Source organism: Lissotriton vulgaris, chromosome 8 (assembly GCF_964263255.1).
Source record: "Lissotriton vulgaris chromosome 8, aLisVul1.2, whole genome shotgun sequence".
Classification (NCBI taxonomy): domain Eukaryota; kingdom Metazoa; phylum Chordata; class Amphibia; order Caudata; family Salamandridae; genus Lissotriton; species Lissotriton vulgaris.
In genome coordinates this window covers 1,368,361,318-1,368,387,116 of record NC_141696.1, presented here as the reverse complement: position 1 = coordinate 1,368,387,116, position 25,799 = coordinate 1,368,361,318, and the positions used below count along the sequence as shown (strand labels likewise).

At 44.0% G+C, this 25,799-nt stretch overlaps 1 protein-coding gene across 2 annotated transcripts in view; it reads right to left on the bottom strand.

Annotated features, from left to right (window-relative positions):
* The window catches only part of IL10RB (interleukin 10 receptor subunit beta), a 432,261-nt gene that overhangs the window by 212,083 nt on the left and 194,379 nt on the right, over positions 1-25,799 (bottom strand). For both annotated transcript variants that reach the window (XM_086935322.1, XM_086935323.1), the window contains exon 7: positions 12,564-12,721. In XM_086935322.1, coding sequence (XP_086791448.1) covers positions 12,564-12,721 — 158 coding nt within the window. The remainder of the gene's footprint in view (positions 1-12,563; positions 12,722-25,799) is intronic.

Below are 25,799 nucleotides of genomic sequence, written 5' to 3'. Positions count from 1 at the left end.
TCCACTCCTGGTGTTGCCCTGCCTGTGGGTCGCCTGTCTCCTTTGGTGTCATTGGTCCGGTCTGCTTTGAGAATGGTGATTCCTGTTGGTCGTCATTCTTGGTTGCCGGTTTCCATTCCGGGCTGTCCCCCTTTTAGGCCATTCTTCTTTGGCGTTGGCCAATTTTTTGTCGCTACGCTCTGTGGTGCTGGTTTCGGTGATGGAGTGGGGCCGGGGGTCCTCTTCTCTCTGTTCCAGGTCCTGGCTCCCGTTGGTCTTTCTGTTCGGTTCTGCCTCCCGGGGCTTTGGTCGGGTTGGTGCAGCTGTGTCCCTTTCGGTTGAGCCCCTTGCAGCCTGGTTTTCCCCTCTTCTTGGTGGGTTATTTTGGCTTCCCTAGGTGTGGGAGTCACCTGTTTTTCTCGTTCCCCTCCATCCGGCTGCTCAGAGGTTTGCGGTGGTTGAGTTCCGTTTCCTGTTTTCAGGTGTTTCCTTTCGGTCTCTCTCATGCTCCTCTGGTTTTTTCCACGGTGCTGGCTCCTGCTGTGGGGGTTTGCTGGCCTGGTTCCGGTTTCTGGGGTCGTTTTGGGTCTGGCCGTTCCTCGTCTGGTTCCTGTTCGGGGGCTTCAGTTCCTCGGGACCGGTTTGACGCTTTGCTGGGGGCTGTTTCTCAGTGCTCGCTTCAGCGGCTCGTATGCTTTCTGCTGAGCGTTGCTGGAGGGGGTTGACATGGCCCCTGCGCTGGGATGACACGCTTTTCGTGAGGCGTTCCATATATCCGGATCTGTTCTCTGTCCTGTTGGATCTTCTGCGGGTCCTACTGGGTCTCCCTCCTGCCCCGGCTCGGGGTTGGTTTTGTGTCCGGCAGATGGTGGTTGCCTCCTCGGCTGTGGTTCCTTGGGCTCTTGTGCACCTCGTGTCCTTGGTGTTTCTTCTGATGTCTTGTTGGGTCCTTTGTCTTGCTGATTGCGAGGCTCTGGTTCCTCTCTCCCCTGGTCTGGTGGCTTTGCTCTCCTGACCTGGTGTGGGGGGTGCATTTCTGCTTTCCTCTCTCCTCTTGTTGTCCTTGGATGCCTGTCCTTGGGTTGGGGGCCCCGTTGGGGTCCTTGGTGGCCGGCTTGTCTGTTGTTCGGGCTGGCGCTCTGGGGGCTCGTTGTTGTTTGGGCCTTCTTGGGGGGTCCCGGTACGTGTCTCTGTTCCTGCGGGCTTCCCTGTCTTGTTTCTGGGCGGCGACTTCTCTGTTGTCTTTCAGAGGGTCTTGAGAGGCATCCCTGTTACGGCGGTTGGTTTCTTTACTGGAATGGTACTCTGGTTGTGCCTTCTTTTGGTGGCTTAGGCCGCTTCCTGCCGTCCTCTGTTTGGTGCTGTCTGGTGCTTGTTTCGACGGGACATGTCCTTTTGTTGGGACATTGCGTGGGTGCTTGGGACTGTGCGCTGGTGCTTGGTATGGCCCTGCGCTGGGTTGTCTTGATACTTCGTGTAGCATTCCCTCTGTCTGTTCCTCTGTTCCAGGTCCTTTTGTCTTTGGTTTGGGTCTCTTGGTTTGGTCATTCTTGCTTCCCCTCCGGTTGCTCTTCTCCCCCGGTTTTTGTTCCGGGGTGGTCTGTCCTCGGGGGTTGCTCTCTCGTTTCCTTGGCCTTCGGGTTTTCTGTATACCTTCCCTCCCGTTTTTCTCCTCCCGGGCGCTCTGCGGAGGTTTGGGGGGTGTCGGTGTTGTTGGGTTGGCCTTGCTGTTTTTGGTTTCCGCTCCTGCTGTTGCTGTTGGGAGTCGGATTTGGCCAGCCTCCCTTGCCTCCGGCTCTGCTTCTGGGTCCGCAGCTGTATTTGCCCTGTCTTTGGCGCTTGCTTCTGACTGCCTGTCTCTTGAGCGGCTGTCTTTGGCGTCTTTGGGCTGTTCTTCTGTGGTGGCCTGTGGCATGTGTTGGTCGCGTTGGCCTTCCGCTCTTTGGAGCTGTGATGCACTTTGGGGCTCTTTTGTTTCCTGGTGCTCTTCTCTTGGTCGGAATCCATGGTGGGGTTCCTGTTTCTGTGCTGGTTTCTCCAGCTTGGGTTTGTTGTTGGGATTTTTCCCCTTCCGCTTTGTCTGCTCGTTGACGGCGGTTTGTGCTTGTCGGGGCCTTGGGGCTTCCTCGGTGGTTGTTGCCCTTTGATGGGTCGGCTTCTTCGGAGCTTTTGCTTCATTGTCCGGGCTCTCCTGTTCTAATTTCTTCTTTGGGCCTTGCCTGCTGTTTTGCATGGTCTGCGGTTGCCCCTTTCATGTCCTTGTTAGTGGTGGACGTGTTGTGGTTGTCCACTGCGTGTTTTTTTTTGCTGGCCTTCTCTTCCGCTTGTCGGTTGGGTGGGTTGGGTGCCTTACTCGTTTTGTTTCCTTCTTTGCAGTTTCTGCAGGTTTGAGTAGTTTTGCGGCTTAGATCGGGCTTTTCTGCCTGTTTCTTCGTGTTTCCTTTTGCGGCTGGAGGTGTTGCTTCCTGTTTTGCCTGCTGTGGGGGTTTCTCCTTTTCCCCTTCTTTGGGTGTTCGCGGGGCTCTTCTGTTTTGCCTCCGATGTTCACTACAGTCTCGGGTTTCTCCTAACCTGTTTGTCTCCTGTGGGTTCTGTGTCTGCTTCCTGTGCTGATGGGGCGGGGTCTCTATCCTAGTGCTTTGTGGGGCGGCCTTTTGGCGGTCCCGTCACACTTTTGTGCGACATTCTAGGCTTGATGTTTTTCTTGCCTTTTCTGACGATTTCTGTTGGCGTCTTGTACGCTGCTGTTCGTCGATGCTTTATTGTTTGAAGTTTTGTACTTTTGCATGGATCCCTGGTGTCCTGCATTTTTTCTTCTTGGTTTTCTGCTTGTGAGTTCCTCACGTGGTAAGGACTGGGACGGGGAGGACCCATGAGGGGGTAATGTCTTATTACTTACCGGTAATCTTCATTACCCCGATTGGGGTCCTCCCCGTCCCAGTCCTCTTCCCTCCCTCCCTCCCGCTGTGTTTGTGTCTGAGTCTTGTTGATAACAGGCATGGCGGTGGGTGGGAGGGGCTTATGTCACCTTCGACCTTTGGATTTCTGGCGTTTTGATTGGCTGGGTGGAGGCAGGACTGCCTCACGTGGTAAGGACTGGGACGGGGAGGACCCCAATCGGGGTAATGAAGATTACCGGTAAGTAATAAGACATTCATGTTGTTAAGCACGGGGAGATTCAGGGATGTGCCCAGAATCACAGGATGTTGAGCGTCTCTGCCGAGACTCCAAACTGGTTCCCCAGCTTTAAAGTTGGCTGCTCTAGCCCTTAATCCACATCCTCTTCAGGTAATGAAGGGGATATCCTGATTTAAGACCGTTTTATGGCTGCCATAAGCCAGGTGAAACGGCCTGATCCATGCAGGGTTTTACCCTCAGAAAATCTTTCGAAAGTTTCAACGCACAGCTGTTAGTCTGTCTTAAATGTCGGGAAATTACTTGTAAATAAGGCCCAAATGTCATAGGATTGTATAGCTCTGTATAACTCGGGCCTCTCACAGGTTTAAGGCAGTTTTAGCATTTCTGGACTTGACTTGCAAAGGATTTTGCCTGACTCCAACATGGAGGTCTCCTTGATGAATCGACCACAATTTAATGGTTTAGGACATTCTTAAGACATGCTGCCCTAACTACCTAAAACACTGTTTCTGAATGTAGGATAGTCTCGCTCCTAAAACAACCGTTTCTTTCTTTAGACGATAGTAACTGTGACTTAAGCCGGTGAAAACTGTACAAAACCGACCCTACTAAAGCATCATTTCATGGTCCAAGGGTTGCCCCCGCCATGAAAAGGACGTCCCGCCGTGACCAGCGCCGGTTGATCGAAAAGATCACACTAAAAATAGAGGTAGTAAGAGCTTTGGGCGGTGTAGGCACTATACTGAACACAATACACAAGCCACAACGGTGCAGAAACCCCGAATGTAAACAGCTGCGTGCGCCAGCGGCGCGAGTCCCCCTACCTGCACATGCCGGCGCTATAATAATCACTCAAACTACGGGTCAATAACGCAAAGGGAGAATTCTTCGAAGTGGTCCGGGGCGGCGGAGCGTCGTCCAATCACGGGCGCCGGGCACTCTATCACAAGTAAATAATTGATTTTGTCCCCCCCCCCCCCCTCTCCCTCTCCATCAGCCTTCCTCCCCGACGGAATGTGATGAGCAGCCCGCGATCAATAACGGAAGAAGCTGTTCATCGAGAGGGACGGGGGGAGGGGGGCGGGAGAGGACACGGACGGCGGGAGACACCGGAGCAGGAAGGCGGGTGCCGGCAATGCCGGCTGTTCATCGAGAGGGACGGGGGGAGGGGGGCGGGAGAGGACACGGACGGCGGGAGACACCGGAGCAGGAAGGCGGGTGCCGGCAATGCCGGAACAGATTCGGGGGCGTTCCCGGCTTTTGGCTGACTTCGCGTGACGTAGCCAAAAGCCAAAAATTCTCGGGAACGCCCCCGAATCTGGTCCGAGATTGACGGACGGAGCCCTCTCCCAATGGCTAGCCTCCATTAATGGAGCTAGCCAATCGGAGGAGGGGGCGTATCCCGACCCACACACACAACTCAAGAGGTTTTTTGGCGCATGCGCAAAGCGCATGGCCAGGCAAAACCTAAAAAGGCATCATCAACGCAAGTGACGTATCAGTACCTGACAACAAAGGCTTCCTCGGAAAAGGGCCTAAGAACCAGGATCCAAGCAATATGGAGTCAGCCCATTGGAAGGTTTGCTGAAGAAACCCTTTGACTGATATCCCACGATTGAGAACAAACTGACCAGTCTGCCAACTACAACCCAACACCCCATGACAGATACATCCAGTACCTACCTACAAGTATCACCAACAAGTGCTCAACCAGGGGTCAGCAGGACGTAACTCACAAATAAAGCTTCATAAAGAATGCATGCCAGTCATTAAGCCAAGAAGGAAACCTACCCAGAAGATAGATGCGTCAAGACCAAACAAAGTCACCACCCAATTGTCCCTTACACCAATATACACCTCAGGGGGCAGCCTTGACATACTAAATTGAGACAACATTCTAAGGAAAGTTAAACACATCCAAATGTCACAGGATATCAAATTGACAGACATAGAATATGTTAAATGCATTGCAAACATGGGAACTAGAAAAGTACATACGCCTGAAATAACGTTGGTCAGTTGGCGCTCACAAGAGATAGCTAAAGAAGTACTGGCAAATAAATCACTCTTTGAGAAGTGGGGTATCCTCATCAATGGTCAAGCAGATGAAGCCTATCCACATTTTCTGCTTTAAAGGCCCACAACAAAGACTACTGTTATACCGTCACAAATCGAGAATCGGCCACCAGCCTATTCAATCCAGAGGAACCAGATTGGTAAAAACTGGTCATACAGTCCTGCAATGGTAAATGACACTGGTACAACAGCCAGGACATTAATTAAGGAATGGGGGAAACCCGATACCGACTGGAGCTTGCTGCCTCAAGCCTTAGTAAACAAAACCAAGGGAGGACTTGAAAATGTACGATGCACACCTACCCAGGCCATAGAACAACTCACTGCCCTGCAAATGTGTTTGTGGAATGTGGGTGGTTTAAAAAATTATTAGAATCCATCACAGTTGTAGCTTTCTGGAGGATGCATCACATCACCCTATTACAAGAGATGTGGACCCTGGAAAGTGTGTCCCTGATTAGTTTCATTGAATCTAATAATCATACAGTTAATCATACTACAAAGGGACGCCCAAAGGGAGGTCTTTCCACATACATCTCAATGGATCTAAAGGTTAAGGCAACCCGAATGTAATCAACTCAACCTTGGAGCCTAGTAGTAAAATCGGTGGGTTGGTTCAAGGTTGCATCCCACCCCCTAACTATTGGGAACATGTACAGCAACCCAGCAGCATATGTAAAATGGATAATATAGGTAAATCTGAATTTGATGCTTATGGGCTGGAAGCAGGAATAAATTATTGGTGGATTCATAATAACAGGTAATTTCAATGAAAACATGTTCCGCAACCGAGAAGTGGATGAATTTATCTTAGAACAAGACCTCGTATGGCAGATTCAGGACCAGCGGCCACAAACAGAGAACAGATTTATTCAAATCAGTGCCTCCATCCTCACTGCTTGTACCAACATTGGCCTAAGAGTTCTACATAGGACCTACTGCCAGCAAAAACAAGAATCAGCTCTAAGGCTAGCTGCACTATCGACTGTGGCATCCATCAGCTGATTAATTCAGATAATTTCTTGTGGGATTGAACTAGAAAGTGAACACTGCCAACAGCTAATAGGTATAAGTAGATCAACCTGTCTTCACCCAAAAGAGACAACACTATTAGTCCTGGTAACCTCAGAAAAACTGAGAAGACTACAATGGAAAGGGCAAAGTCCAAATGAAATAGCAGTGGAGTGCTCGTCTCTAATTCTCCAGAAATCTTCTCAGGAACGCAATCCTGTCCTAGAATGGGAAGCAATCGTGGATGTGTTGTTACACAAATATTTGAACTCGCAACATCAGAAAGGTCTTCAACTCGACCCCCCCAAAAAAAAAATGGATAATAGTACACGCTGGCCTTACGGACAGCAAAAAGATCACGAACGCCTAAAAAGAACATGGAATTCCCCGGGCAATAGCTTTCTGGTGGAAAAAAATCTGACAAACAAGGTTGTTGTATAGAAAGGAACTTTGGCATTCAAAGAAGAAGTATAATGAAGGACTGTGGGTGAAAATCTTGCATAATCACAAGAATAACAACCCCAGGCAAATTTTGGAGATCAATATACCATTTGGACTGAGGTCCTCAAATAGCTAACAATTCCATCATCACAAAGCAAGCCTGGGCCGAGTACCTTGTAGCTCATTACACTACTCATATGAACTGGCAGCATCAAACTCACATAAGGACTTGCTCACACTAGGGTGGGACCAGTAGGAAAAAGACATGCAAGTTTACCACTCAAGAAGCACAAAGAAGTTGATACTTGAAAGTAAACCACACGGGCTCCTGGTCCAAACAACCAGCCAAATGCCTTGTTTAAATCCAACTTTGCAAGCTAGTCGAAATTCCTAACCCCCCTGTAAAATTACGGTTTTGCCCACAACCAAATTCCAGAAGAGGCAAAATTATTGATCTGATATATAAAACACGGTAACAAAAACAGTCCAGCCAATTACTGCCAGATGGCCTTGGTACTGAGGCAAAATACTACATGGGTCTTTTACTACATGATTTGAGGTGCTGGGCAGACACTGGCAGATACTTCCGTATAGTCAGTCTAGTTTTTGAACAGGAATGGGCACAGTCACCAGCCTGACAATTCTAGCCCAAATCATAAAAAGGCTCATAACCCTAAAAGCCCCCTACGCGCCAGCTTCATGGACTTGAATGACACTTTTGACCCTGTTGACCGGACAAAGCTCTGGTTCAAACTCACCAGCTGGGGCATACCAGAGAAATTACTGAAAGCAATACAACGTCTTTACACAAATACATTGATCCAGATAAAAATAGGAGATGGAACAAGGCTCTCTTGTAAGATCTCGATATCAACTGGCCTAAAGCAGTGATGTGTGCTAGCCCCGGCACGTTTTAATCTCTACCTGCCAGACCTCACTTAAGATCTGGACCGGATAAATGCCCACGTGCCCAAACTCGGGAGACAACTACTTGCAAGCATGTTATATGCAGACGATATTGTTCTCTTTAGCAGAACCAAGGTGGGCCGACAGACTTTGTTATATAAAGTAAGCTCCTCCACCTCGGACAACAAGTTGGAAATCGATCTAAAGAATACAAAAGTGTTAACATTTAGTACAAAATTAAAGACGTTTGGACCCTGGTATATAAACAATCACAAACTAAAGAAACCGAGTACAAGTATCTTGGAATCAAAGTTCAATTAAAAGGAACCTACCAGTGGCATAAGCAGAAAATGCAATCAAAAGCTGGATCTCTACTTGCTGCCTTCCTATCTTTACAGAAAATGTAGGAGGTAATTCGCTCCTTCCAATACTTGAGGTCATTGACAACAACCACATTTAGCCAAACTTTGCTTATGGCTGTGGAGTGGTTGGAAGCATTACATCTCAACACGTATAGGCAGCTCTTTCGACTTCCCCGTAAGACCCAAATAAGGTTTGAGTTTGGGCTCACAAAGCAAAAGTATGCAAGACAAGGTGCCTTTGTTAAATTCTGCCACAAATTGAGAACCGCCAAGGAGAACACACTCAAAAGCTAAGGATAGAACTATCAAACAACATCCGGCATTGCCCTCACAGGGTCTATCTATGGTCTTCCAAAGACTACCTTCCTCAGAGAATTACTGGGCTGTGGTAGCTCATAATGTCCTATTGTGTCTTCAAGAAACATGCTAATAAAAGCATGTGTGATCTATCCCTATTGAAAGACAAAAATGCATTTTCAAAGCGAGCGCATTCATGGATCATCATACATTCCGATAAAACCCTGGTGTAACAGACATACCTAGGTTCTAGCTACTCTTCCAATGTGAAAACAAAACTAATGTGTCTGGGAGACTTTCCAACATTTGACTTGTGCCCAAATGGCTTGCAACTGGAAATAATAACCTCTGCAGGGGCTGTAATATAACCAGGGCTCGTAATCATCATGCACATTATTTGCATCTGTTCAGTATTCCAGAACGATCGTCTACAGTTTTTGTACTGCAGTTTTAAAACATTAGGGGCCATATGTATCATTGAAATTCGCATTCGCAAAGGCCGAAATTCCCAGAATTTCGGCCTTTGCGAATGCGAATTCTCAATATGGTATATGTATTAAGCAAATGTGGTTCAAAATAAGGAATCGCACAATTTGCGATTCCTTATTCTGCGATTGCATTTAAGGAATCGCACAATTTGCGATTCCTTAAATGCAATGTATCACGCAAAAAAATGTTGCTAATTGTCCCTAAGGAATCGCAAATTACCACCAACTTCAAGTTGGTGGTAAGTTGTGAATTCCTTTCAAAAAGCAATTTTTTAAAAAACAAAAGGTGCCATGTGACACTCATACATGCCCTTAGGGCATGTATGTGAGCCATATGCGCACACATGTCATTTTCAGGGGTGCAGCAGGGTGTCCTTTGGACACGCCTGCACCCTTGAAAATATTCTCAATTTGCGATTAGCTAATTGCTAATCGCACATTTCCCCTTCATTCCTATGGGCCTCCTGGCCCATAGAAATGAATGGGAAATTATTCCTTAATTGCGATTAGCAATTTGCTAATCGCAATTGAGTAATTTTAAGAAATCGCTAAAAAGAAGCGGATTTCTACATACATACCATTTTGCGATTTTTAAATAGCGATTCCTTAAAAATCGCTATTTAGAAATCGCAAAACGGTACTATGATACATATGGCCCTAGGAGTACAAAAGTGCAGGCAAGTAGTAATAGCATGCTTGGATGGGGAAGTCTAAATGTGCAGATGATTAAATTCATGACTTGTGTAGCAAAACAATTGCATCAAGAAACCCAGATGACGAATATCACCCACCTAGTGCAAAACTGCTGGCTTTTCCCTGCAGCATAAATATTTAATCATATCACTACCAAATTAATTTTATAGCACTTTATGTCTACTGTGACGCTCTGCCAGTGACGATCGAGTAAAACGTCACAAGAGACTTATTTGAATGTCTTTTTGTTGTAATATAAACTTAAAATTGTACTTGTGTATCTTTTGCATTTTTTTTAGTAACTAAGCATAACAAATAAACCCCCCCCCCAAAAAAAATATATATATCTATACCAATATAATAAAGAGAGAGCCCAAACCTTTGAGGCGGGTAATCTCAGGAACCACAGCACCAATCACAACACCCAATACAGCGTTGGAAAGGGCAGTTGCAGCAGAAGGACATAGGCTATGCCAGATGCCCACCACATACATCTAAAAGGTAAAAGAACTGTGCCAGCAAAGTAGTCCCTTGTGGGAGTGTCTGCGTTGTGCTGTGGGTGTGTGCTGGGGCGAGACAAACGCTGGGGGTGTGTGGTATGTTCCGCCCTTCATGCCATGTCTCATATCGTGTGCTCTGGGCGTGTGCTGGGGCGTGGGCGTGTGCGGGCACGGGATTACGGAAAAAAAGCGAGCGTTGTGCCCAATATTTCATTGTTTTTTCTTCTCAGGTTCTGTACATTCCACCTCCGGGTGTCCACCCTGCTCCCTTTAAATACCCCTGCACCCCATAATCATAACCAACCCTTACTCCTTAAAATACCCCAACACCCTTAAACATTAACCCATCTTAACCCTATAAATATACCCTGTACCCCAAAACCCACACCTATTCCTAAAACCTAAAAATACCCCTATACCCCAAAGCCCAAACCAGCCCTGAAACCTATAAATACCCCTGTACCTCAAAACCCAAACCTACCCCTGAATCCTAAAAATACCCATGTACCCCAAAACCCAAACCTACTCCTGAACCCTAATATACCCCTGTACCCCAAAACCCAAACCTAGCCCATAACCCTTAAAATACCCCTGTACCCCAAAACCCAAACTTACCCCTGAACCCTAAAAATACCCCTGTACTCCAAAACCCAAACCTAGCCCTGAACCGTAAAAATAACCAAGTACCCCAAAACCCAAACCTAGCCCTGTAACCTAAAATACCCCTGTACCCCAAATCCCAAACCTAGCCCTGAACCCTAAAAATACCCCTGTACCCCAAAACCCAAACCTAGCCATGAACCCTTAAAATACCCCTGTACCCCAAAACCCAAACCTACCCCTGAACCCTAAAAATACCCCAATACACCAAAACCCAAACGTAGCCCTGAACCCTAAAAATACCCCTGTACCCCAAAACCCATACCTATCCCTAAACTCTAAAACTACCCCTGTATCCCATAACCCCAAACTATATCTGAACGCTTAAAATACCCAAACACCCCAAAACATATACCTCAGTACCCCAAAACATATACCCCTATCCCCATACTTACCTTATCCAAACAATAAAAAAACATGCTTTTACCATTGATGCATTTACAACGAATTCTGTTGTAAATGTATGAGTGGTAAGAGCATATAAAATGTAATGCCATGCGTTATAATGGCATTGCGGAGTCATGGTACTTTCGTAATGAAAGTTTGCGGAGTGATGGTATGCGGAAAGAAAGTTGCGTAATAATGGGTGTTACCCTTCCCCGGTAAGTACATTGGCGGCACGGCGGGCCACTTCTCCAGCAACATGCTCATATTTTTTCACCACCGATTTGAAAAATGCACAGGTCTCTCTCATTGATGGCCAGCACTAACATACACTTTTAGACACACCTCCCGCCACAAGTTCTAGAATTGCGAACTTTAGAGCTGGGGAGCTACGTTTGAATCTCGGCATCAGCTCAACATCATTTGATTCCAGGCAAATCACTTTGTCTCCCCATGCCTACCACAAATGAATGTGTTCTTCTGTAATGTAAATTGTGCTCATGCCATGTTGTCGAGTTTGCGCTATATAATATTGCCAGGAAAAATAAAGTAGGGAAACTCGAGTTCACACACTACTGAACGCGCACTCTTAAGTGCATCAGCAATGCACTGTGAATCGGAGCGTTTCACAGGCCTGTCACAGATAAGAAATGCTATCAAAGCGAAATCCTACAAAACAATATACTGCTGGCCGGCAGCAATTCATACCCGGACAACGTCGGGACGGGCTGCTAGTATATATATATAAAATAAAAACTCAATCTCTATTTGATAGCATTCTGTATCCTCGCCTATTTATTTGGGGGTTTTAAAGCACCACATTGTGCAATGTAAGCACTTATCTATTACTGCCTTGTTTTCTAAACCTTGGGGGTCATGCCCCATAGCACTCTACTTTTCGCTGCTTCATCTCATTTTCTTCTCAAAAAACACAAAGCCTATTCAGTTTATGTTAGGCTTTGGCTTAGTCATTTCTAAATGTTTATGAATACACAACATTAAGGGCCTGATTCTGATGCGGTTAGGAAGGCCTCCTAATGGCATTTGCTCCTTCCAAATCAGATCGGGAACGACCCAGGGCCCAATTATGATGCGGTTAGGAACATATGCTCCCATTGAAGTCAATGGGAGTCCAACCAAATCGTATCAGGAAGCATCCGGATGCATTGTACTCCGTCGGTTGTACTGTCCCGATCCGAGTGGGTTGGAAACCATTTCCAACCCGATTCAGTCGGGAAGCATTTCCAACCCGCATCAGAATCAGCCCCTTAGTGTTGCGTGCAGCAAACTCGCTCTGCTGCCTGGCTAATCTTTTGGAATCACACATGGGCAGACCGCCTTCAAGCAGTTTCCAAATGTATGTGTGTGTCATATGCGCATGTGCCAGGTAGAGTACACACACAAATGTAAGCTCCTACCTGGGTAATCTGCTGTTCCATTTGCTTCCAAATAGAAATGCTTGATTTAATTTTTTCATATTATAGACCTATGTGTTTTGTTTTTAAGCAACAATTTATTTAGTAAATCAGCCCATCTCCTTTATGAGTATCAAAGAAAAAGAGGCAAAAAAACTAATCACAGAGTATTGCATAAATTATGTGACTTAAATTATCAATCCAAATACAAACCTCTTTTAGATGTTGCGGAAATGAACATGTAGGGAAAAATATATATTTGGTGATTCTTTGGCCGTATAAATATAGGTAGAATCCACAAATGGCTAGGCTGAGAAGAACTACGGCAGCCACAAGGAATGCCAAGATTAAAGTCCACAAAGGAAGCTGGCCTGCAAAACACAAATTGATAGGTTATTTATAATTGAAATCAAAACTTTGCATTCATCAGTAAACGTCTAAAACATACTCATTAGGTCTGGCTTGACAGCATATCTGTTTTCAAGACCTATTTTTCACCAATTCTTTAAAATGTACATAAAGTGTGCACAGACTCCAGCTAGATGAGTATTTTCTACTGGCTGTTTGGAAATCATGGTGTCTCACAGGGTGTTACTTACATTGCAATGCAAGAGGAACCAATTCATTTCTTAAAAGTACACCATCATCCTCTATTACATTTTTTAACCCATAGAATCGTTGTACACAGACAACACTCATCAGGTGTTTTTATGTTTTATTTAGTTAGATATCAAAATGCAAGATAGACCTACTGGCTTTGCCGATATTTGTTTTGCTTCATTAACAAAGTGGAGCACAAAGGCATGGCCTCAAGAAGCTGTTGAATGGTCTGAGATAATTGTTATAATAGCAAATTTTTGTGCCATGTTTAAAAAAAACACAGAGGTACTGTATTTATAGTATAAAAAATAAACCCAATATACAAACGTTCTAGGTTTTGAGGCCTTCTATTGGGCAAGCTGTTCATGGCCCATAACATTATCTTACCACCATGCATGGAAGGGGGACTATAGGATTTATTACCCACACGGATTAAAAAAACATTTTTTATCTAAATATACACATGGAAATCACATTAGCTCATTTATTGCTATTTTAATTTTTCCTTTTAAGCAATCATAATTCAAGTTTAAAAAATATGTTTTATTTGGGACCCTGGATGCCCAAGATGTCCACCAGGTAACAAACAGTTTGATACATAGGACTCCAAAGTCTAACACCTCAAGAAAAGGGTGAAGACCAACCAATAAAAGGAACCTTGGTTGTACATTCAGGGGGAGGACTGTGTGCCTTGAAGATCTAGACAGGTGAACTGAGTGTCCTGAGGAAAAGGGAGAAGTCTTACAGTGGAGGTTGCATGCTGGAGACTGGCAGAGCAGAGATTAGGCAGGCACACCAGCACCTGCTGTATGAGAAAGGAGGGGCATACAGGAAAATGCTATTTGTCCTCCAGAGGACCAGACAAGAGAGACAGTGAAATGCAGAAGTGTGGTCCGCCATCTTGTAAGGGAGACAGAATGGCCCTGCCTGGGCTCCCTCCCTTTCAAATTATGGGAGATATTATCGTTCTATGATGTGGAATACTGCAAAATGAAGACAAAATAAGGAGAAAGACACATTTCTTTATACCTAGGTGGCTTTCAACCACACAAAGCGGAGAGATAGAGTGGTTCCTTATGAATACTTAAGTGACTGCACACCTGAATGCTGAAATAACAGACTTGCTCAGAAGCACAGACAAAGGACTTTTTCACTGCATTCAAAGATGACAAGATCCAAGAATCAGTAGGGTGACACAGCTACTGGAGACAGCTGAAAGACTTACCCTAGCTTCAGTGAAATGTAGGAGAAAATGAGTGTAGCTATGAGGCAATAGGATGCGATGAAGTGTAGACTGGAGTTGCTTGAAAAAGAGCTCTTTGCGGAAAACCTGTGAATAATCGAGGTTCAGATGGGGGAAGGGCAGAGGACCTATGAGCCTTCATAACCCAGTAGATATCAGAGACATTTAAACTTCCCATAGAGGAGATTGCAGAAGGCATTTGGTGACGCTGTAACATGAGGACACCCAGGTACTGACAGGGCAATAGCATTTTCTTGCCCCTGAAAGATGACAGTATGAAAGAAAGAACATTGAAGGCAGACTACAACTCAGAGGAGGTCCTGCCTACTTCTTCCATGTAGGGGACAGGTGCTCATGTTCAATGGGGCACTGGCGAGAGTCCTTCACCTTGAAAAACTGGGGTTGGTTAGTGCTGACAAGCTTGGCAGCTTTTAGCCCAGGTACAGGTAAGGTTTTCTCCCTTACCCTCATTCCATAGGTGTCTGTCCTGCCTAGGCTGATTGGAGGTGTTACCCCGAAACCAGTCCCAAGATGCTTGCTTCCAGTCCCGGGAAGACCTGGCTTGGCAGTTCGTGCTGGCAGTTCCAATGAGACACAGGGTAAAGACTGATTTGCATATGGCTGGGTTTGAACTGGGGAGGCGAAGTGAGCTAAAGAATGATGATGGATTCAAACCAGATATGTGATTGTGGGTGAGTGTATGAAAAGTTTTAGCACTCTGTCTATTATCTCCTCGTGTTTGGGAAGTTCGCCTTAAGTTGACAGGGTATGCCCAGTCGTGGGTCCCTTGCTCACTTTGCCACTGGAATAAGCATCCGGGGACCAGTTTCAGTGTAACACCCCTCATCAGCCAGGCTAGCTTGAATCCAGTGGCAAAGTGAGCAAGGGACCCACGTCTGGGCATACCCTGCCAACTTAGAGCAAACAAAGCAAACATAAGGAGTTGATGAACAGAGCGCTGAAACTTTCCAGACACTCACCCCAAGTCACAGATCTGGGTTGAATCCATCTTTGTTCTTTAGCTCACTGTGCCACCCCAGTTCAGACCCAGCCATATGCAAATCAATCTTGACTTGTGCCTCATGGGAACAGTTCAGCCCGAACTGCCAAGCCAGGGACATCAACCTATGAGACCTTAGAAAGATATGGCACACTTGACTGGATTGTGGTGAGAGATACCACATTGAGGCTCAGTTCACTGATGGGCCATTGCATACAAGCATGAGTCAGTAAACAAGAGCTGCATCCCTTCCTAACATTTTAGGAAAGACTGGAAGGTTATTCTTCTTCTGGGGAGGTTCTTGGGATACATGATCATCTAAACAGGGCTCTGTTTAAGAATATTGGTCTTGCGGCAGAGCATTGCATTCTGTCCCTCCTCTGCCTTTTGGCCTGTTTTAGTAATGTCCACCAACCCCCAACTGGTCTTTTGTATCCTCTTTACCCTACATTCTCACCCTCTCCTTCCCAATTTAGTCATTTACATCTCACGCACTCTTCCCCAAGCAACTACCACTTTCATCTGGTCCACGATGCCGATCTAGTGCCTAAGGTGCTGAAAGGGCAGGACTGGGATCCTAAAGCAGCCCTGGCAATTTTGTAGGACCAGAACCCCTCCCCCTCCAAAGGAGGAAGGGGGGACGGAGGGTGCAAGTGTGAAGCACTGCTGCTTTTGTTACTGTAGGCAGATATTGCAGCAAAGCTGCAAAACCGGCCTCCAATAACAAAACCAGCCGCCACCCTTCCAGCCAATGGGGGATCCGCCCGATGCTCGCTATGGCCAGTCCGGCCCTGGGTGCCAACATAGAATATGTGGACCTTGGATGCAATATTTTCCCTCCTAAAGGCCTAAGGCTCATGCATCACCCTAGTAAAGGCACTACATGCGCCTTTCATTTTGGGAGAGAGGGGCTCAGCCAAGGCAACAATAGCTATGAGTTCAATGCACAATGCTCACTCAAGGTATAGTTCTCTTCAGGACTGATAGCATGTTTTTACTAAATGACCTTATTTTTCTCCTCATCATTGGTCATAAAGGACAAGGTTTCCTAATGCTCTATTTACTTTGTGGTGTAAAAAAGACAAAGTGAAAAAACAGCACTTTTTTACTTTTTATATGGGATTCCATTTCTCAACAGTTTGCTCCAGAATCCCCTCACTTTGTCTTCACAAATTACACACACAGGCTTGTCAAGCAGTCTAAAATAGACATCATAATGTACGGTCTACATTTGGCTTGTCCTACAAGTAGCGCATAAGCATGGGTAGCTCTCCAGCTGCCTGTAAGTAGTTCTCCTGTGTGCAGCTCAGCCTACTAAATTAGAAGCTTTCAATTGGTTGAATTAATATATGTATACTGAAAAAGAGTGTATTTGAGATAAAAATTTGAGTATTTTCAGAAATCATATGCTCATAATTGGAAAAAATGGCTGAATTTTCCAAATATATTTACAGCTGATATTTGCGTGATAAATCATGAGGCACTGGGGAGACTTAGTACTAATATTATTACCTTTTTTCTTTTACATTACTGTTGGCAACCATGCCTGATGCACTGCTGGTCTGAGGTGGTTACTATTACTACACTTATAATATTAGTAGCCCTGGAAGATTTACAATGAACACAAGTAGCTCTTCTTACAGAAAATGTTGAAGGCCCCTGGTCTACACACAGTTAGCCTCAATTTCTAAATGCAAAAATATTGTCTATAATTTTCAAACAAACCCAGTACCCTGTTATTCCATATTTGTAACCTGCTATTTTATAAACCTTTACTTTCACAATCTTACTTATATGGTTGTGACATAATGTACTGTTTTTAAGAGACACATTGTGCCTCCCTTGTCTGGCACTGTTAAAATCACTCCCATCTCCTAAATCTAGTGGTCTTAATGCAAATGTAATTACTGAGTTCCGGAAAAGAAGCGTACAAATTTAAAAGTATTCATACATTTCTGAGAAAGATCAATACATCTTACATCTAAAAGATGATCTGCCCTGTACAAATACTCAAAGTGAATGGTGGATATTTCTCTTGCCAATAATGAAACTTTGGTGGTGTATGATTCCAACCTAATGGAGCACTTACAAATTCGCCTTGAAACCTTAGTTCATTTGGTTTAAGCAGGCCAGTGAGGAAGGCCGTAATTCTGCTGTCTGTGAAGCATTTTAAAATCCAGTCTGCATTTCCTCCAGAGAACATGGACCCCATTAATGAGCCTGTCCATTAGAGACACCTGGAGGTCATTAAAAAAAACCAGTAGCCCATCGAGGCACGATGCTTTATCACAGCAGTGCCCATGCCCATTAGCGCCAGGACACCCAAGGGTAATCGCGAACTCTATAAGTGCAATTAACATAACATAACATAACATGGCACATCACACACAGTCCATTAAATCAAGGATTGATAAGTAATACATATTTGGCAATCCTGAACCATTTAGACAAGGGCTACTCAGAATTTGTCAGGGACAGCCTGCAAGATCTCTCTGGCCATGTTCCAAAGAGTGTGTGTATAACTGTAACATGAAGACCACATTCAGGCACCTGGGAGAGCAATCTGCGGTTAGAAGTATCAATCAAAAGTGGAAACTTTTTTTTTGCTTCAGGAGTGGTATTACTGGACATTCTTTCAGCTGTTTGGTCACATAGGATGTACTATCTTATAGAATACATATAAAATTAAGTTGCAGGTTCAGTAACCAGGTACTTCAACAACCAGGGAGGAGCAGGGTCAATAGGCAGTAGGTGCATTCAAGTGTCACAAGAAGGGACTCAATATCTTCATATTAAAAACTAATGTCGTTTGGCAGGATTCTTCTCTGTTTGAAGAGGAGTGCCGTTCAAAGCTCCCCATATCTTGTTAATTTCGTCTGCAAAGAATGTGTTTAATTTGTTTCACAAATCTTTGCACAAGGTAACATCAGTGGAGCATTTATTAGAGTTCAAGGCACATGAGATTAGTTTGACTTGGGTTGGTTGCTAGACTGTCACAAAAGGATTCGTTTTCGGCATCAAGATGGCCTTTTGTGTAATTTGAGAAAGTTAAGACATTCATCCTCAGTCAGGAGGTTCTTGTTTTGCACCATTTAGTTCTGTTGCTCCATATTTTGTTTTAGCGCTGCGATGAAACAGTATGAGACTGAGTGCAGGTTCTGCATGGAACCGTAAAATGGATCATCCGTTCCTTCATTGTGGATGCAAATTGATCAAAAACTGATTTAAAGTGCACATTGCCCTAGGCAATGCCCTTCACAATGGTAGCTAGGTATTTTTCAGTTCATTTTCCTTGATTAGAGGAACAGTTTCTTTGCAAAAAGTGAATAGGCGATGTTGGGCCCACAGAGCAGCTTCTGGACGGTGTAATGGAAACAACATTAGATAATGGTCACATCAGATGACAGGTTGCTACAGCGGGACATTTGCTTACTGAATGTGAGTTTTGTGAGTGTGGGCCCATTATGCTCAAAGAAACAACAATATCTCTTACATAAGAATAAATATGTAGCAGACAGTTAAAGAGGCCAGCAGCCCAAGAACAGTGATAGCAGGTTTTTTGTTGCAATCAGGTGGGCAGTAACAAAATAAACCAGATCATGTTTTTTGGGCACAGAACTGGCATGCGAAACCAGGTACTCACGATTTTGACAAGACAGAGAAGGGGGGGCAGAATAAGGGAATCAATTATACATACAGAGGATGAAGGAATGTTGATATGGTCTGTCAAATGTCCTCCCACACCTGCAATCCTATGTCCTAATATGTGACATTCCAAAACATCCCATTCATTATTTTGTATCTTGTTCCCCTGATGCTAAGGGTATTCTATGTCAGGACGAGAGAGCCCTCAACCACCTAGACAGCATGCTTCATCATTGGGCACTTTGGTGGAGATGGCTTGTATGCTCAGTGGAAGTGCAGTAAAGGAGATAGTGGGTGTTGAGACAACATTTTAATATTGTTAGTAGAAAGCACTGAGCTTAATCTTTTATAAATCATGTAGAGTTCTACAACAAGATTTAAACAAGCATTGGCATACCCAATAGGTCTCGCCTTTGGGACCTTGTAAGTGTTTAGCCATGCAACAGTTGATGTTGATGCACCAGGAAATTGTGCTGCATAACTAACTACTTATAAGGTCCCAAAAGCAAGACCTATTGGCTATGCCAATGCTTGTTTTTGAAGTCACTGCTCTTGATTGTCTTGCAGCTCCCCCTTTGCAGACGCCGGACATGTGCAGTGGTTTCATTATGCAGATTGCTTTGACTGAGGCTCTATTTCTTGGACAGGAAGTGCTCCTTGGCAGAGCAGCTTTTTTGTGTGTGTGTGTGCCTGCCACCTGCCCCTACCCACAGTGGCTGCGTTTGCTGCACCTCGTGCAGTCTCTTCCAGGCTCGTGCGCACGAGCACGCTCCAATAGGGAATTCTACAAGTTGTCCACATGAAGTAAATTGGCTACAGTGCTTTTTCCATGCAGTATACACAATTTCTGTAATTATGTGAAAAGGATGAATTAAAATGCCTATAAGTCGGCTTTTACCTCTTAAGCCATTGTTATTTGTTTATTATGATGAATCTTTAGGTGTGGACTGGTGGTTCGGTGTCTGAGGGCGGTCGAGTCAGCCATTGCATTTCTGATGGCACCCCTTAAAATCGTTCAAGGGGTGAAGAAGTGTGTGAGACTGAGTGCTGGGGCAATCAAAGAGCCCTCCCACTGGCGATTTTGTACATAATTTGGATGCAGTTTGTCCTCTTGCCCAGGGGTTAGGGCTTGCGTCATTCATTGTGAACCTACTGCATTTTACACATATTTTAAGAGTCATTTGGCTCAGCCTCCTTCAGCGATTGGCTTTTTTTGTTCTTGAACATTTAACTATTTACTTGAGAGATTGCATTCACCCATTGCATCAGCTCACAGCAGTATTTTACTCTCAGCATTTTTCTTCTGGCAGTTAGGATGTGTCATTCCGCCTGCCTTGGAATGCCCGTGGAACTATTGTACACCTGGAATCAGGCAGAGAACAGCCAGGCAGCACTGAGGAGCGAGTGCTGACGAAGCCACATAAAACTAGTGATATCTCATTCTCGAAAATGAAAGCGAGAGAAAGAGAAATAAATAAAATTAGATTCACAGAGAGGTGACAAAGAAAGAGAGAATGGAAGCGAGAAGGGATTAAGAGACAAAACATTTTTAAAGAAGGGGGATGGTCAAATATACGTTTCTTGGCGGAAGGCAGCAATGTAAAAAATATATATATATTCAAATTAAAAGAAGCGGCATGGCCAAATGCTACATTTCTGTAAGAGGGTGGAAAAAGCATGGCAACCGCGAGACAGGCAAGGCAAATGTTAACAAGCGCGGCCACGCTAATTACTAACAGATGGCCCCTGTGCGCTGCTGCTCGCTCCTGCAAGGTGGATGGCGTGGCATGCACGAGTTTCTGAAAAGTGCAGACCGATTCAGAAAGGTCATCTCCTAGAGAAGCGCATCTGCGCTGCACTATGCTCGACCTAAAAAGGGACTAATTAAGCCTACGTTGTTCTTTGATCCACAAGCACTCTACATGTATCACACCCCACCTGCCAGTCAAGGTCACTTTGCGTTTCTTCAGGACCAGCATAACAAATGCTATCTAAATGAGTGAAAAGTTTACTAATTGCCTATAAGCAATAAAACACAAAACTCAGGGTGTGCTATACCCAAGGTGAGTCTCAGACGTGAGTGACACTCGCGTTATCTGTTAACTTTGTATCCCTCCTGTGACCAGGAGCAAGAACCGGCGGCAGGTGTTGGCCGCAAACACACTGTGACAAGTTAGTAAGTACAAGTGTTTATACCAGGGTTCGCCTGTATTACTATCTGGTGTTTTTTTAATGGTGTACAAAGTAAAGGCTTCACCTGCTGTAATCATGTTTCCAATATGTCAGGATTCTAACATAACATTTGAAAATAATACTTGTCATTCCTACTTCTAAAATTAGTGCAAACCCTGTGGCACCTTGCGGTAGGCTTATCAAATGTTTCCATATGTACATTTCTGTAGCCTTTCCTTAAGTCCTTCCTATGTAGTGTCGCTGGAATGTGAATTTACCTTGAAAAAAACCAAAGACAAGAGTTGTTTGGCAAAATAGCAACAGGTGCTTTAATCAAACACTTCGGCCGGGAAAACAGTTACAGAGTTGCTGTCTGAGGACTGTCTCAAAGTACAATCGATTTGAGCGCCATTATATACATTTCTTGGAAGATTGTAAAACAATTCATAGATACTTTTTAGGAAGAGGAATGTGGGACAAGTCATGGAGTCATAAATTACTCCCGCCTGATAACAAATGCAGAAAGGTCTTGACCGTGCTTGGACACAATGAGGGCCAGGGGGTAACTTGTTCAGATGTCGCGTACATCGACATCGACATCGACTTTTTAAATGTTAACAATGGACTTTGTACCCATATAACAAGAGTATAATTATTGTTATGTAATATGTTTCTCTTAACTCTGCCTAGTCAGTCAGTGGAGAAGTGTGGCTCAGGGGTTAGAGGCGGCAGACCCGGAAGCTGAGATCGGCCCTGGACCAGGGTTCAATTCCCCGCCTCGGTGGGTCTTGGGCTCAAAAAATTCCACGGACTCGATAATTCTCACTCCGGTGCCTTCTCAACTCACGGGTTCACACTCTGCGACTCTGGGCAATAGCTTGCTTAATCTCCACAACGGCCCCTCGCGGCGGGATGCCTGGCTTTCACCTTGTGGATACCCTGCCGGGGTTATCTCACAGGGGAATACCAGGACGGGTTCCCTAAGCAAGCGCCGGGAAACCCTTTGTGGGTAGCTGTGCGCTATATAAGCTCAAATACATTTACATTTACATTTTAGTCTACACAATAAATGCCCTCAATTCGTATAGCATTTTAGGTAGATGTTTACACTGTCAGAATTTCCTTTAGAAGGCTAAACATCAGAAGCAATAGTGCTAACGTGAATTTTGTTTTGGTCAAAACTTTGAACCAACTTAATACCCAAACTCAGAAGGCTGGCAACATAATGCATGTAATCGTTTTCACTACAGGGTGCAGACAGTTTTGGAACATATGTTAGTAATGATCAAGATTGCAAAATGCTATCTAAATAATAAATCAAAATGTTATCAATGAAAATAAATTATGTGGGACAATCAAGTTCTGGGCTCCGATAGAGTCCATTTCATTGACACTTGCCATCCTCCACAGGTCATTGACTACTGAGCAGTCCCTGGTATTGCCATACTAACGGGAAAAGATTAAATACTGGGAAACTAATGCACCACAGGTGTCACTATTCTAGCAATCAGGTGTGTTCATTGGAAATACTATCTGCGGCCATTTCATTGAAGCCACTTCCACCTGTAAAACGCAACTATCTTTACAACACTTGGCACATCTGGCAGCCATAATGGAACACATTGTGCACAGCAAAACTATCTAATGCTGTTAAAATCTAGTTGTTTGGACATTTTGAATTCCTGTATTAATCCTGATCACTATGCACTACTTTCAGGATGAGCCTTCTCACCCCACTTCTTGGTCAATTTTTCAAGTTTTATTAGCAGTTGATCAGGATATGGCAAATGTTAAAATAGGATGTAAAAGATGAAGATCAAACAAAAGGGATTAAAGAATCAGGTAATATAGTGAGCAAATTACTCAATTTATGGAGCACGGGCAATATCATGTTAGTTCTTCTCAGCGTGTCCAGCCTGTATGCCTTGTGCAGAATTCCTCATCAAACTGACCTCAATCGATAATCTTGACGGATTTTGTCAGTGTAGTGACGGAATTAGGTTGGATTCCTCAGTGGTTGGGCTTCTTGATATGTCCAGGCTATTAGGCTGGCTAACAGTTTCTTGATGTCCCTGCTGCCTCTATTTTCTCGTTAGCCTATATTCAATGTTTCCATCCTCCTGTATTTTACGTACCTTAACAGGCCCACATCTTTTCTTTTGTAACATCAAGTTTTTTCTATTTTGGTTTCATATCCGCCTTGATGTTAATTTGTGTGTGTATTTGCAGATGTGTGTTTTCAATTATTCTAGTTATTATATACATTAATTTATTGAATGGCACCTATCATACTGAAGACAGAACATAGATGTCTTGAGAAATGTTTACTTAGACTACAAAATTCACCTACCATTGGTGGACCTTATAATTGTTTGCATTCCCTAATTTAGGGTTGTGTCTCAGATGGTATATGAGGGTGTGGTGTTTTTTTTGTATAATCATCCTAAATGATTTGTGTCATTCTTCCTGTTACAAGTGTACTTACAAACTAATTTGTAGATTCTGGACAAAGTTATTTTCTAAGAGTTTTAACTACTACCACACTTTTCTCCCCAAGCTTTCTTAAGAAGGGGTTGAAGTATACTGCTACATCGTTGACAGTGCTCAGTGTTGAATTCTGAAATACCACTGAATATGCTTTAGGCTATTGGAATGGCTGGGCAGTATTTTACCACAGTAGGTACCTTCACTAGTGCCAGTTTCTCCACTTTGTTGGTCATTTGTTCTCCCGTAGTTACATTTTCTGTCTGTCCTATCTATCATTCCTCATGGGACTGCAAAGAATCAATCAGCAGCATGGTTACCCTGAATTTCTGCAGTACCCCAATAGTTCTCACATACAAGAGGCACCACCCTCAAATATTCACTAGCAAGCCAGCAAAGAGAAGCCCCTAACAGAGATGGAACTCCTTGAAGTACAAGGATGAACAGGAACAAGACAGGAAGAACACCAAAGACCCCAATAATAAATAATTACAGGAATTAGGGTATTCTTTCCATTATGAAATGTAGTGCAAAGAAAGTAAGAACCACTGGAATTAATTAATGAACAGGAAACTTATAAAGCACAGTTGTTTTGACGAAAAAATCATCTTGGCGGTAGCACAAGTCTTAAATAGCGATTTTATCCACTAGAAGGGAATATAAAATTTAGTAAAATAGAAACGTTTTTAAAGCTTTCCTCAAGCCAAGATGCAATGAAATAGAATCAAGACTTATTTGCAGAGCATTCCACAATTGACGTCCACATACACCAATATCTCCCACCTATCCTTGACCTAACTATTGTAAAGGCAAGAAAATGCATGGAGTGATAAGATTAAACCTTCCTCACAGGGGAATAAACCTGGAAACAGGAAATAAAAGGGGCCTTTTTCAGTCCATAAAAGGCGTTATTGCATAAGGCAAAGTGCCTTGAAGGAAAGTCTCTTTTACAGCCAGCCAGTAAAAGATGAGTCGAGTCTTTGTTACATGAATACTTCTTTTCAGCGCAAACGCAACCCTGACTGCAAAGTTTTGAAATTGGTGCAGCTGCCAAAGCAAATATTCAAGAAGGCTAACACAGAGAAAATTGCAATAGGTCTATCTAGACAGAACACATGGAGCTATCAGTTGACCGTGGACATAAACAAGAAAATATTGTACAACTTTTTTTTTTAAACATTCACTTCATAGAAGCTATACACGGTATAGGGCTGTATGTGAGTAGCCATAGAAAGCTGTGAGTCCACAATTAGACTAAGTGATTTGACCGCCTCTGCTGGGGAACGAGGATTAAGCTGTGAAGGCCAAAGAAAATTGGACCACCTATCAGGATGAATTTTGTCCAATCAACAGCAATACTGTTCTGCTGGTATTTAATTTAGGAACTTATAGGACATCTAGTACTGCACAACTAAAACACCTTTGGGTACAATTCCGGCAGGATTGGGAGAGCGCTGATCAAGGCAAAAAATAATCTGAGTATCGTCTGCATAATTAATGGCTCGGCAGATAAAGGATTTGAAAAGGGATGTCATAGGCAGAACAAAGATGTTAAAAAGTATTGGTGATAATGAAGAGCCCTGTAGAATCCCACACGAGATCGGACGGAACAATCTTTAAGAAAGGAGATGATCATACAACAGCATCTGCCACTGAATTCCTGAGACTTCTAAAGGGGATATCAAGTTATCATGATCAACAATGTTGAAGGTAGCTGATATGTCAAGTGATAAGATGATTGCCAAGGCTCCATGATCAGTGATCAGGCTGATATCTCAACAGCTCTGAATCCCAGTTACCATTTTGAGAGGAGTTGTTTGTTTCCAAATAATCAGTACATTGTTTGGCTACTACTGTCCCTAATCAATTCTAAAGTGTGATTGGATGATAGTTGGCCACATTACAAGTGTCCACGTAGTTTTTCTTAAGATAGGTCTTACTACTCTTTGGTTCCAATCCTCCCAGTCTTTACCCAAAGTAAGAAGCAGAGAAATATTGTCAGTCAAAATCTGTGCAATTGCATTTCCACATACTTTCAAGAAACTAACCAGACAGTGGTCAGGGGGCCTGATTTAGACTTGTATGACAAGGCTTAATTCTGTTTCTGGGCAGGCAAATTGAAAGCCGATCACATAATCGTCGGATTGCCAATCCAAATTGTTAGGTGAAGAATACCCACCTGAGGAGTCCCTGAGTATATAGTCCCCTCATAGATAGTTTGGTATCTTAATAAACAAATTAACTAAGAAATTAGCCAATTCCTCACAAAAGGTTCGAGAAGGTGGAATATTAACCACATAACAAT